At 38.2% G+C, this 14,916-nt stretch overlaps 1 protein-coding gene and 2 pseudogenes across 1 annotated transcript in view; 1 reads left to right on the top strand and 2 right to left on the bottom strand.

Moving 5' to 3' along the window:
- LOC102489209 (calcium-binding mitochondrial carrier protein SCaMC-1) overlaps nt 1-14,916 on the top strand; it is a 53,647-nt gene that overhangs the window by 31,089 nt on the left and 7,642 nt on the right. The window contains exon 8 of the mRNA XM_006149553.1: nt 985-1,152. Within this exon, the coding sequence (XP_006149615.1) occupies nt 985-1,152 (168 nt within the window). The remainder of the gene's footprint in view (nt 1-984; nt 1,153-14,916) is intronic.
- Nucleotides 2,470-3,726, bottom strand: LOC102496531 (26S proteasome non-ATPase regulatory subunit 14 pseudogene; annotated as a pseudogene).
- Nucleotides 4,296-4,627, bottom strand: LOC114004431 (ATP synthase-coupling factor 6, mitochondrial-like; annotated as a pseudogene).

The raw sequence follows: 14,916 nt of genomic DNA, 5'->3' as shown, positions 1-14,916 counted from the left end.
TGACAAGCGCACACCCCCCAAAAAAAAAAAAAAAAAAAAAAAAAACCCACCCCCCAAAAAAAAAAAAAAACAAAAAACCCCCCCCCCCCCCAAAAAAAAAGAAAAAAAAAAAAAGAAAGATAGTGCTTAACTCAGATACTCTCTCTTCCTATAAAGTTTAACTCAGAAATTTGGCAAAAGCATTTAAGCACTGTATTTGTAAAACAGTTCCATGGGAAACTAATATATTCCAGGGAGCAGTAAGAAAATTTATAAATATGCTGTTGTTGAAAATACTGTGGGACACCAGCAGTTGGCATAATGGCTATGTCACTAGATTCCTATGTAGTTGGCTGCGGTTCAAGTCCCAGACCCGGTGGCTTAGACTCACGCTGGGCATGTGTGTGAGAGCCCAAGATGAGTGCCCAAGATCCTGAGAGAATGGAGGAGAAGGGATTGCAGTGTGGCCATCCCCCCGGGGGGGTGATTTTTTGCTTTCTGTCTGTCTTTCTGGTGAGCGCACGTGCCCTATAGCAAAAACCTCTCCCCCACTACCCCAAAAAGAAAGAAAATACTGTTGGAACCAAGTCCACTTCATCTTTTTTTAACATTTTAATTTAAATTTTCTTTTAGTTTTGTTGTAGGGCATGTATATTTGCCAGAGAGAAACAGAGAGAGAGGGAAAGTGAGAAATCACACCCCATCTCAGAGGGAGGATGGCCACTCTGCAGTCCCTTTTCCTACAGTCTCCTCTTGGATTTTGGGCATGCATGCACATGTACCTGGCATGATTTTCAAGCTGCCAGGTCTGGGATTGGAACTGTGAAGTTGGCACGTGGGATACAGTCACCCTAACCTCCGTGCCATCTGCTGACCCTGCTTTCCTTTTATTCTTTAATAATGGATGAGTTCTGTAGTGCACAATTTAAATTTAATTTAGCCCAGAATATTTTGGGTTGGATAACTGATCAATAACCTTACAGTATTACTCTCTTTCACATTCAGGTTTTAAAAACTAACTTGAACATAAGTAAAACTGGACAGTACTCTGGAATGGTGGATTGTGCCAGGAAGATTTGGAAGTTTGAAAAGATTAGTGGCTTTTACAAAGGCTTTATTCCTAGTCTTCTGTCTGTCATACCATATGCAGGTGTAGATATTAGTGCTAATGAGGTGAGTTTGCTTCCATGACAGATTTGCAACAGATTTACTAGCTCTGAAAATGTAATACAATTTTTGAATTTTTACAAAAGCATCTATTTAAGATAGAGTTCATAGAAAATATATTTTCATATGCTATTTTGCTAACTATTTTGCTATTCCTCAGGCATATATTCTAGTGTCCTAAAAGTACTGCCTCTTCTCTCTCATTGCCCACAACCCACTTTCCCTTGATATCTCCAGCTGTTGCTGGTTTTCAATATAGCTGGTATACCAGACTCTCATAGATATGCTTTTAAAATATCTCTTCTGGGAACCAGCAGTTAGCGTAATGGCTATGTCGCTGGACTCCCACATAGTTGACCGCAGTTTGTGTCCCGGACCCGATGGCTTAGAACTCACGCTGGGCGTGTGTGCGTGCATGCCCAAGATCCCAAGAGGAGAATGGAGGAGAAGGGATTACGGCGTGACCATCCCCCCTGGGGGGTGATTTCTCGCTTTCTGTCTCTATGTCTCTCTCTGTCTGGCGAGCGCACGTGCCCTATAGTGAAAATCTCTCAAAAAAAAAAAGTCTCTTCTGATTTTTAGACCTCCATAGAGATTGAATGACACTGTCTTGCGTTCTACTTTTTTCTAGCATCAGAAGTCTAATTTGGCTTCTTTATGTCACTTTTGTTTTGGGTTTCCTTGTGAATAAGTTTTGGTAACAAGAATTATCTACTCCAAATAAATTATAGTTACTTTATTTAAAAAAAAATAATAATAATAAAGAGCAAGGAAAGAACGTAAATTGTTTGCTTGCTTTGAGTGGGGGAGAAGTGCAAAATAATAATGACCTAGTTCCTATGTTAGTAGTATCCAGTTTTACGTCGTTCATTTTCTGTGGCTGATTCTGACCATAGAGCATGGCCTTCTTATCCAGCTCCCACCTTTTTTGGTAATTTGAAATACCTCCCACCCCAAAAGGCTTCCTATCTTTATCCATGGTTAGAATAATGATTAGCATTATGGACTCTAGATTAGGATCATGAACTCAGACTGCCTGAGTTCACGTTCTGGCTCCCTAACTTACTTAACTTCCTTGTGTTTGAATTCCCTCACTTTTTTTTTTCTTTTTTCTTTTTTTTTTTTTTTGAATTCCCTCACCTTTAAAATGGAATTTATTCATTCAAAAAATAATCATTGAGTTGATGTACCAGACTCTCTATTGGTGCACCAAACAAGAGACAGAAAGTCCTGCCCTAAGGGAGCTTACATCCTTTCACTGGGTGACAGAAAATAAATAATTGGAACATATAAAATATTAGAAAGTGATAGAGATGGGTTGCCTTATTTAAACATGATAGCATCCAACCTAGCTGCTAAGCACTGGACAATATTCAAAGTCATGAGTACATTCACATGTTCCTCTAAATGGCCTTCGGGGTCCTTTTCAACAACATTCCTTATTGCCAGCTGTTCAGGTGTCACCTTATCTTCTTCTACAGCCTTATTGTAATTCTTAGCTAATTCCAGCATCTCTTTTACCACTGATTCACTGTGTTTACAATGTTCACTGTAGTCCTGAAGTGTCAAAACTTCCATCCAGGGCCAGCAGGTGTGTGGTAGTTAAGGTGCTGGATTCCCATATGGCCGACCATTGTTCAAGTCTCACACCTGGTGGCTTGCTTTCTCATTTTCCCTCTCTGTCTTTCTCTGGTGCACATGTGTGCTTATAGCAAATAAAAAAAAAATCATGATAATAAATAAAATTAAATAATTTTAAAAAACTTCCATCCAACTCTTCTTATGCAAATTTAACAACATCTTTTATTCCAGTTCCTTTTTCTGATAGTTATTAGTAATGGAGTAATCGTGTCTGTTCAATCCATGAATTAATACCTGGGTAGGTGGCTTGATTAAGTGACCCAGATTTGAAGTTGTCTTGGTTCATATCCTAAGACCATCATATTAGTATTGATCAATCTAAGGTGTCAATAACAACCTTTCCTTTTATACTCTGAGTGGGATATACAACCACTGCAACAGCTCTCTCCAACAAGGCTTCAAAGCTCTTCTGAGTGTTGGTATCCAACACCAGAAAGCCAATTAAAGTCAGAGTGACTGTGATACCAACCAACAACCATCTCAGGCCTGTCTTTCTGCTTCAACATACCTAAACTTTTGGCTTGGAACACTGGATCAATTGCCTCCACACTGACACTTGTTCTTGACTGTGGCATAGCAAACACATTAATCACCCTGACAGTGTAATCATCAACAAACTCTCCAAACATCAGATCCATAACTTCCATTGGAATTCATGGCTATATTTTAACATTTTTAACAGTGTCGGAGAGGAGATATAGACTTGTTCTGCTGTGTCCACTACAGGTGGATGCTGGCCCAGTCCCAGCATACCTCTTCCAAGTCTAAGTCTGTCCTTATTTTTGGTCAGTAATTATAACTCTTAAGGTGTCAAAGTTCAATTTATTGAATAAAACAAATTTCTTTTTAACTCAAGCTCTTGCTAATACTGGCAGGTATAAATTGTCCCAAGAATGCTCTCTCTTTCTCTCCTGACGGTGAATGAGGGCAGGAAGCCATGGTATGAACCCCAGACTTAACACTTTGTTAAAATGGTGGCAGTGGCTGCAGCAGCAGCTCAGACTTGGCCAGGCCCTGGCTAGGCTCTGGCTCTGCTTCGCCAAACCATGATGAATCAACCCAATTCTATTCAAAAGAGTTGGATGGAGCAGGGACTCTGCTCCATTCAACTATTTTTTCTTTTTTCTTAGTCTCAACTTCATTTATTTTTGCTCTCATTTTTTTTTTCTTTCTACGTATTTTAGGTTTGGTTTGCACTTGGTTTTATTTATTTATTTATTTTTTTGAGAGAGATTTTTGCTATAGGGCGCAGGCACTTGCCAGAGAGACAGAGACAGAAAGTGAAAAATCATTCCCCCCACCCTCCCACCCCACAGGGAGGATGGCCATGTCACAATCCCTTCTCCATTTTCCTCTTCGGATCTTAGGTGTGAACATACATGTGCCCAGTGTATGAGTTTATTCTATTTTATTTTTTTGACAGTTGTGAAATGTATATTTATTCTGATACTTTTGTAGTTGTACAACTGACTCATCACAGATTATTGGGTTAATGTTACTTTACTTCTTCAGGATGGGGGTTTATCAATGATTTCAAATTTGGAATCTTTAAACTTGAGTTAGGGAATGTGTTCATGTCTGCTTTACCAAACATTTGCTTCAGCTTTAAAAGCTCCCTCTCCAGATCTTGCTGATATTCTGGGCCAGTATTAACAGGTATTTCAGCAGTGTGTTGTTTAGATTTGTATTCTCTAATCTTGTCCACAAAAAGTTTCTGTACAGGATCATGTTCCTTATTAAATACCACTGCTGTGGTATTTAATACCACAATGTTCCTCCATAAATGGACTGAAACTGCTGATTGAATAATGGAGAACCTGAAGAGTCTCTGAATAATCATGATGATTCTTTGATACTTGCACTCAGTCCTGAGCTTCCAGAACCAATGTTCTACCCAGCGTGAGGTTTTAAGCCACAGCATCTGGGACGCGAACTGCAGTTGACCATGTGGGAGTCCAGTGACATAATCATTATGTCATCTGCTAGTCTCTGCACTTTTATCTCCTTGAGGTGCACTTTTGGGTTATTTGAAATCTTTCTACATATTCAATGTAGCTATTTACTGCTATAAACTTCCTTCTTAGTACTGCTTTTGCTGTACTCCATAGGTTTAACAAGTTATGTTACCATTTTCATTTGTTTCAAGACATTTTTATTTTTTACTTTATTTAATTAAAGGGTGTGTGTGCTTGCACATACATGTGTATGAGAGAGAGAAAGAGGGAGGGAGAGAGAGAAAACACTCCCCAAGGGGACGTGGTCATACTGCAATCCTGTTTTCTCCATCCTTTCAGGATTGGACATGTCTGCACACATGCCTGGTGTGTTTTTCAAACTTCCAGGGCTGGGATACAAACTGCAGTTGACCATGTGGGATCCATTTCTCTACGAACAGTACTTAACTTCAATGCATCACTGAGCCAACCTTGTTTCTCCTTTTAGACCTAATAATATTTGTTTTATATACTGGATTGTCAAAAAAGTCATGATGCATCTTTGCATAGAAAAATATAAAGAAATACTCATGACTTTTCTGACAACCTAATATATTTATCACTGTTACGTCCTCTTGCTCGTTGACCCATTTCTCATTCATTATAAAATGACTTTCATTGTCTCTTTTTACAGATTTTGACTTTAAGTTTATTTTATCTAATATAATTAGAGCTAGCCAGGGGTCAGAATTTGAATGCCACTTGACCATGTGGGATTTGGCTTCCTCTGCACAGTGCTTAACCACTGTGTTACCTACAGGGTTGTCTCATCAGAAATTCTTTCTTCTGCTTGATTTAGTCTGTGGTTGAAACTCTGATGGTAGTTTTTACTTCTTTGTTTGAATTCTTGAACTCTGAGATTTCTCTTTGGTTCTTTTTTAAATGATATCTCTCTTGAATTTCTCACTAAGATTATGTAATGTTTCCATGATTTCATTAAATTCTGTATCTGTATTGTCTTGTGTCTTGCTGATTTTACTTAGGATCATTATTTTCAGTTCTTTCTCAGGTATTTTATAGATTTCCTTCCCTATGTGGTCTGCTGCTGGAGCATTATTGTGTTTCTTTGTGGGTATCATGCTACTTTGCTTTTCATGTTTCTTGTGTCCCTTTGTTGATATTTGCACATCTGATGAAACAGTTGTCTCTACCAATTTTATAGGATGACTTTTATGGTAAAAGATTTACTCCATTAGGTGGTTGGTTCCTAGGTGTTGGTTGGGTAAGGTACCTTGGCTTTGATTCCAGGTATGCACAGTAGTGTAGTCTCCATGTCATTTCTTTAGCTATCATCAGCATCAGTGATATGAGACTGACTATTCTACTTTGGCTCCTAATTCAGGTCCTTGCTCCATCAGTGTTCCTCTTTCTTATTTAGTAATCACCATCAAGTCTCTTTTTCAAAATAAAGCAAAAATTAAACAGAACAAAAAATTTTCTCTCTTTCTTCATCACTTAGCAACTACTATCAGTTTCTCATGCTTCTACTTCTAAAGGAGGAGAATTATCATTTATACTTTATTTTCTCACTGTTTATTCTTTTCTTTTACAACAATCTTTTCCTTTTGTTATTCCATAGGGCACATATGCAAGAGAGAGGAAGAGAGAGAGAGAGAGAGAGAGAGAGAGAGCACACCACCTCAATAGGATCTGATCATGCTGCAATCCTTTTTCATTTTCCTCCAATTCTCCATCCATAAGGATCATGGTACATGTGCCTGCACCTGATGTGTAAATTGCCAAGGCTGGAACTCAAATGCTTGCCAGCCACGTGGGATCTGGTTTCCTCTGCATAGCACTGCACCATCGGGTTGGTCCTGTTTAACCTACTATAGTGTGTTCTAACTCTCTCTCTCTCTCTCTTTTTTTTTTAGGGTTATTTTGCTATAGGGCGCGTGCACTCACCAGAAAGACAGAGAGAGACAGAGAGACAGAAAGTGAGAAATCACTGCCCGAGGGGCTGGGGGATGGCCACGCCTCAATCCCTTCTCCTCCATTCTCTTCTTGGGATCTTGGGCATGAGCGTACATGCGCCCGGTGTGAGTTTAAGTCACCTGGTCCAGGACTCAAACCGCAGTCGACTGCATGGGAGTCCAGCGACATAGCCATTATGCTAACTGCTGGTCCCATGTGTCTTAACTCTTGACCTGTAGTTGAAAAGTTCAGTACGGCTAGTCAGGACAGAATCTATCCAGGCATCTCCATCTCTGCCGCTGCTGTCCCTTCTGGATTCAGCTTCACAGCTGTGAAACCCCCCCCAGCCAGCGTTCCCCACTTCCAGACCCCAGTGCTAGTCAGGACAGAATCTACCCAGACATCTCCACTTCTGCCTCTGCTGTCCCATCTGGGTTCAGCTTCACGACTGTGAAGCCCCCTCTACTCAGACAGGTCCCTCTTCCAGGCCCCAGTGCTAGTCAGATAGGCAAAGTCTCTCTCTCCCTCTTGTTCTTCTCTGTCCCTTCCAACTTTTTTTCTCTTAAAAAAAAAAGTTTTCTGTACCCTCTCTTGTTCCTTTCTCTTGCTAATTTGTCTTTTCTTCCTTCACCTAGGACAGAATCCATCCAGGCAACTCCATCTCTGCCTCTGCTGTCCTGTCTGGGTTCAGCTTCATGGCTGAGAAGCACCCCCCTCCCCCAGACAGGCCCTCCTGTTCCAGACCCCAGTGCTAGTGAGGTAGGCAAAGCTCCTCTTCACCTTCTTGTTCTTCTCTGTCTCTTCCAACATTTTTTTCTTTCTTTCTTTTTTTTGAGAGATTTTTATTTTTTATTTTTATTTTTTGCTACAGGTGTTTGTGCTAACCAGAAAGACAGAGAGAGATAGAGAGACAGAAAGCAAGAAATCACCCCCCAGGGGGGATGGCTATGCCGCAATCCCTTCTCCTCCACTCTCCTCTCGGGATCTTGGGCACGCACGCACACATGCCCTGCGTGAGTTTTAAGCCACTGGGTCCAGGACTTGAACCGCGGTCGACTACATGGGAGTCCAGTGACATAGCCATTACGCTAACTGCTGGTCCCCCAACTTTTTTTTCCTTTAAAAACAAAAAACAGCTTTATGTCCCCTTCCTTGCACCTTTCTCTTGCTAATTTGTCTCTTCTCCTTCACCTAGGACAGAATCCATCTGGGCATCTCCGTCTTGGTTTTCCATTTTTAACCCAATTTTATTTTCTGTGACATGATTTCTGTTTTTTCCTCCTCTTTTTTGTTCTAGTTATTTTCTTCTTTTTCCATTGCTTTTCCTTTCCATTTCTGCTTCCTAATTTTTTTCTTATATCTTACTCTCCTATTTTACTGCTCAGCTCTTACCCACTGCCTAGAGAAATCTAGGTGCATAGTACCTAAACATCTGAACATTGTGAGTTTTAGATAATTCTTTGCCTCTTACTGTACTGGTTGTAAAGAGTGAAACTCCCCTTCATAAATCCAATTTCAAAACTCCTCCTGTGATTCCAACACTGGAGGACACAGTAGAAGGGATAAAATAGCACCAAATCATTTCATAGTAAGGGAAACACATGAACTCATGGTTACAAAATCTTTCTCTAACATATTAGCCAAAACAGAATACATTATCAAATGACTAAAAATTGGAGAAGAGCCTCAAGGATGAGAGAATCAAGTAATACATTTCCAGCAAGGGAACACTGTAACTCATCTCCATGTAGAGAAAAATTAAAGGATACTACTAAAATGTCAGAAAAAGAATTTAGAATATTTATGGTAACAAAACTATGAGATGCAAGAGAAAAGAGACATTGAACTCCAAGAGATGAGGAAGACCTTCTATGAAGACCTTCTTTCATATCTTCCTTAATATGTAAGAAGAATTGGACACCATAAAAAATAACCAAATGGAACTGTTAGATATGAAGGCTGTAATACAGGAAATCAAAACCTCCCTCAAAAGTATTAAAAGCAGGTTAGAACATGCAGATCAAATCTTGGAAGTAGAAGACAAAACCTCTGACCCAGAAAAAAATATATAAAAAATACTGAGCCAACATCCAAGAAAACTGAGGATAATATATGAGAAGTATTAGATACCATGAAACACCCAAACATCTGAATAATTGGTATCCCAGAAGCTGAAGAAACTAATAAGGGCATTGATAATCTATTCTATGAAATCCTGAAAGAAAACTTTCCAAAGTCTAGAGAGGTACTCAAACATTCAGACCCAAGAAATGCAAAGAACCCCATATAGAATCAATTTAAGAAGATCCTCTCCATGGCACATCATAGCTAGAATGGCCAAAACACAGACAAAGACAAGATACCAAGACTGGCAAGAGAGAAATGTCAAGTCATTTACAAAGGGCATCCAATCAGGCTAACACCAGTCCTCTCATCGGATACAGTACAAGCAAGGAAAGAATGGGGAAATATATTCAAAGTCTTAAATGAAAAACAACTTCAACCAAGAATACTATACCCAGGAAGAGTATCTTTCATATGGGAAAGGATGATAAAGACATTCTTGGATAAATAAAACCTGAAAGAATTGACCAACTACGGACCAGCTCTTCAAGAAATTCTGAAAGGAGTACTATCCCAAGAAAACTAAAGACAGACAGACAGCAATGAGAGAACAAAAAGTAACCAAGAATATGACCAACCTAGTAGTAGGGAAAAGTCAGGAAAAATTGATAGTAACGTTGAATGTTTTAAAAATAATTATTTTATTTAACATTTATTTATTTATTTACTTATTTTTAATCTGAGCTGAGAGGGACAGAGTGAGAGAGAGAGGGAAAATGAAAAAGCAAGCCGCCAGGTCCAGGACTTGAACTGTGGCCAGCCTTGTGGGAGTCCAGTGCCCTTAACCACCGCACCACCTGCCAGCACCAATAACATTGAATGTTAATGGATTTAATTCTCTGATCAAGAGACACAGACTGACTAAATGGATTAAAAATTAGAACTGCCTACAAGAAACCCATCTCATGGATAAAGACATATACATGAAAAGTGAAGGACTAGAAAAAGTGACTCCATGCAAATGGAAACCAAAAAAGAGTGGGAGTCACTATACTGATTTCAGACAAAACAGGCTTTAAGACAAAAACTGTAAGAAGAGACAAAGAAGGGCATTATATAGTAGTAAAAGGGCTAATTCATCAAGAAGTTTTAACACTTGTAAATATCTATGCACTCAACTCAGGAGCACCCAAATATGTAAAGGAAAAACTGCAAGATCTAAAAGGAGAGAGAGATTGTAACATTAATTGTTGGAGATCTCAACACCCCATTATTGCATTTAGACAGATCAAAGAAACAAACAAACAGAAAAAGACAGATCAAAGCAAAGAGATTCAGGACCTAAATGATAGCATAAATCAGATGAACTTGACATTTATCTATAGAACTTTTCCACCCCAAAAACAAAATATACATTTTTCTCAGCTCCGCATGGTACTCTCTCAAAGATTTGACTACACGATAGGGTACAAAACCAGACTTTGCAGATTCAAAGGCATACAAACTATATCCAGCATCTTCTCCAACCATGATGGAATTAAACTTGATATTAATCTCAAGAAAAACCCTGGAAAATATGCAAATACATGGAAACTAAATAACCTACTTCTGAATGACTTCATGACTACTTTAGGGATTAAGACTAAAGTCAAAAGATTCATGAAAACAAATGATAATGAGTACACAAGTTTCCATAATCTATGGGACACTGCAAAAGCAGTCATAAGGGAAATTCATAGCAATTAGCATGCATAAGAAAAAGATGAAAAGGTGGGAAAAGGACCACGTAATATCACACCTCAGGGAATTGGAAAAACAACAAAAAAATGCAAAAAAATGCCAGGATAAAAAAAATAATAAATTTTGAGCAGAAATAAATGAAATAGAAAATAAATGAACTATACAGAAAATAAATAAAACCAAAAGCTTATTTATCTTTGAAAAGATAAACAAGACTGACATACTATTAGCTAGACTAATTAAGAAGAAAAGAGAAAAGAACCAGATAAATCAAATTCACAATGAATCAGGCAACATTACAACAGACATAATAGAAATACAAAACATCATTAGAGGATACTAGGAGTGACTATATGCCAACAAACAAGAAAATCTGTATAAGATGGACAAATTCCTGGACACATATAGCCTGAATAGACCTGTAACAAGCAATGAGATCAAATCAGTAATAAATAACCTCCAATAAAGAAAAGATCAGGTCCCGATGGCTTCACTGCTGAATTCTACAAAACTTTTAAGGAAGAGGTAATCCCCATTCTACTCAACCTGTTTCTAGAAATCCAAAAGGAAGGAACCTTTTCAAATTCATTCTATGAAGCCTCCATCATCCTCATTCCCAAAAAGGATAAGGATATAACAAAAAAGGAAAACTACAGACCTATATCTCTGATAAATATAGATGCAAAAATTCTCAACAAGATACTTGCTAACCGTATTCAACAGCATATAAAAAAGATTATTCATCACGACCAGGTAGGCATTATTCTAGGGATGCGATGGTATTTGAACATATACAAAACCATAAATATAATACACCATATTAACAGAAAGATAAGAACCATATGATCATTTCAATCAATAGTGGAAAAGCATTTCATAAAATGCAACATTCCTTCATGATTAAGATTCTCAGTAAAACTGGTATAGAAGGATCATTTCTCAGTATAATAAAAGCCATCTTTGAGAAACCTATAGCTAACATTATACTGAATGGGGAAAAGCTAAAAGTTTTTCTATTAAAAACTGGTATAAGACAAGGCTGCCCACTCTTTCTACTCCTATTCCATATAGTATTGGAAGCCCTAGCCATGCGATCAGACAAGAGAATGAAATAAAAGGCATTCCAACAGGGAAAGAAGAGTTGAAATTATCTCTGGAGATGACATGTTTGAATATATAGAAGACCCAATAGTATTCATGAAGAAACTCAAAATAATAAGTGCATACAGTAAAGTGGCAGGATACAAAATTAACTTACAAAAATCTGTAGCATTTCTATGTACAAACAACAAGCAGACAGAGACAGAACTGAAGAAAATAATCCCATTTGTCATAGCCACAGAAAGTATAAGATACTCAGGAATAAAACTAACCAAGGAAGTTATGGATCTCTATAAGGAAAACTATGAAAATCTTAAAAAAAAGAAATCGAAAAGGAAACAAAAAAGTGGAAGGACATCTCATGTTCCTGGATCGGCAGAATTAATCAAAATGGCAATCCTACCCAAATTAACCTACATATTTAATGTAATCCCTATAAAATACAAGAGACATTTTTCACAGATCTAGAAAAGACAATTGTAGAATTTGTCTGGAATCATAAAAGACCACGTATTGCCAAAGCCATCCGGCACGAGAAGAGTGGAATGGGTGGCATCTCTCTTCCTGACCCCAAAATACATTACAAACCTGTGATAATCAAAACATCATGGGACTAGCAGTTAGCGTAATGGCTATGTCGCTGGACTCCCATATAGTCGACCACGGTTTGAGTCCCAGACCCGGTGGCTTAAACTCATGCCGGGCGTGTGTGCATGCGTGCCCAAGATCCTGAGAGGAGAATGGAGGAGAAGGGATTGTGGCATGGCCATCCCCCCTGAGGGTGATTTCTCGCTTTCTGTCTATCTCTGTCTTTCTGGCAAGCGCGCACGCCCTATAGAAAAAAACCTCTCAAACGAACAAACAAACAAAACAGAAAACAAAACAAAACAAAACACCATGGTATTGGCACAAAAACAGACATGAAGACCAATGGCAAAGAGTAGAGACCCCAGAAATAAACCCCAAATATACAACCAACTGATTGTTGACAAAGGGTACCAATCAATTCAGTGGGAAAAGGAAAACGTCTTCAGAAAATAGTGCTGGGAAATCTGGATATCCACCTGCAAAAAGGTGAATCTGAACCCTTATCTGTCACTATTAACAAAAATCAACCCAAAGTGGATCAAAGACCTAAACCTAAGACCACAAACTATAAAACTACTGGTGGAAAACACTGGGGAAACTCTGGTAGGCAAAGACTTCTTAAGCAAGACTCCCAAAGCACAGTCAATAATCCCCAAAATAGGCAGGTGGGATTACATCAGATTAAGAAGTTTCTGCACAGCAATTAGTGTGAATTGACAACCCTCAGAATAGGAGAAAATTTTTGTTAACTGCCTCAGATAAAGGACTGATAACCAGAATACACAGGAAACTCAAGCAGCTTACCCAGAAGAAAATGATTAACACAATTAAAAGATGGGAAGATGAGCTGATTAAACAACTCTCTAAGGAAGATATATGAACATCCCAAAAGCAAATGAAAAAAATGCTCAATGTCCCTCATCATAAGGGAGATGTGGTTTTGGTAACTCAAAACCACAGTGAGATACCATCTAACTAACCCCAGTCAGAATGGTGAAGATTAAAAAAACAAACAATGCTAAGTGCTGGCAGAGTGAAAGTGGTGAAAGGGGAACTTTCCTACATTGTTGGTGAGAATGTAAATTGGTCCAGCCACTGTGGAGAACAATATGGAAATTGCTCAAAGACCTTAAAATAGAACTACCATATGATCCAGCAATTCTGTTCCTGGGTATCTACCCAAAGGACAGGAGAATGCTCAGTTGGAAGAGTGTTTGCACAACTGTAGTTATTGTGGTATTATTCATGATTGCTAAGACATTGAACAACCCAAATGTCCACAAACAGATGAATGGATTGAAAAAGTGTGGCACATATACTCCATGGAATACTATGCAGCCATCAAAAATGAGACCCTGGCATTTGATAGAAAGTGGACAAACATGGAAGAGTTATTGTTGAGAGGAGCAAGTCAGACTGTGAAACAGAGACATTGTATGTCTCTATGGAACATTTCTGACAGTCTACACTTTATGGTAGAGACAGAAAAACCAGAGGACATAAAAGCATTGAAAATTGTTATGGACACTGGGGACAAAGTGGAAGGAGAGCGGGAGAGGGGAAGAGTGCAGGAAGGGAAATTTGGGAAAAAATGGAGAAGTAAGACATTTGTGGGACACAGATATGGTTTGTTGCCTGTTGGTGATGTCATGTATAGTATTCTTGACTCACCTGCTGTGTGATATATATCATGTTGGGTAAAATCTCTTTACAAACTAAATTATATATAACGATTGTATGTATAAATAATAAAAAATGATAAAAAAAGAAAATTTCAGTAAAAATACTAAGTGAATCTGACAGTTAGACAAGTTTGGAAAACATTAAATGAGGAAAGCCATGAAAGCAGTGTATTGTTTTGCCAAATCTGCTATAACGAAAATATCTCAGATCAGCTGTTTTAAACAGTAGAAACTTATTTTCCCACAGTTCTGGAGGCTAGAATTTTAAGAACTAATGTCATTGTGAGGTTTGGTTTCTTCTGAGATCTCACTCTTTGGCTTTGATGGTCACCTTCTCATTATGTCCTTCTATGGTCTTCACTGGACCCACTTAAAACTCACGCCAGGCATGTGTGCGAGTGTGCCCAAAATCCCAAGAGGAGAATAGAGGAAAAGGGATTGTGGTATGGCTATCTCCCCTGAGGGAAGATTTCTCACTTTCTGTCTCTCTTGTGAGTGCACTCACCCTATAGAAAAAAATCTCTTAAAAATAGATATTTTAATATTTCAAAATCATTTAACTAGAAATCTAAAGGATAGTCTCAAGTCTTTATGAAAGAGGGAATCATTGGGACCCTCTCTTAGAATCTGTTACATATTTTTGTAATACTAAGACATTGTTAACCCTTGTCAACCTCAATGTGTATTAAGTGTAGTTTTCTAAAGGGTGTATGATGTGTGATGACATCACTGTAAGGGCTAATAACAATGAATTCTTGTGTTTAAATTTTTTCCTCAGTTTCAGTATGTAATATGAGAGAAAATATAAAGATAGCTAATTAAACCAAAACATTTCAGGCGTCCTAAATAATTTTTAAGAGTCTAAAAGGGTCCTGAAAAAATATTTCTATTAGAGAAAGTATAATTTGACAAGATAGGCTTCTGCAATGGTTAGGCACTCATAGCTTTGACAGACCTGGGTGGTAGTCAGTTTTTTTATCTTTACGCTTCTCTGATCTCTAGTTATACATAACAAACACCTCTTGATAATTCTAGTTGCTAAAATG

The sequence above is a fragment of the Tupaia chinensis genome, unplaced genomic scaffold (assembly GCF_000334495.1).
Source record: "Tupaia chinensis unplaced genomic scaffold, TupChi_1.0 Scaffold000270_1, whole genome shotgun sequence".
NCBI lineage: Eukaryota > Metazoa > Chordata > Mammalia > Scandentia > Tupaiidae > Tupaia > Tupaia belangeri.
Note: the sequence above shows the minus strand (reverse complement) of the source record. Positions and strands in the feature narration are given on the sequence as shown.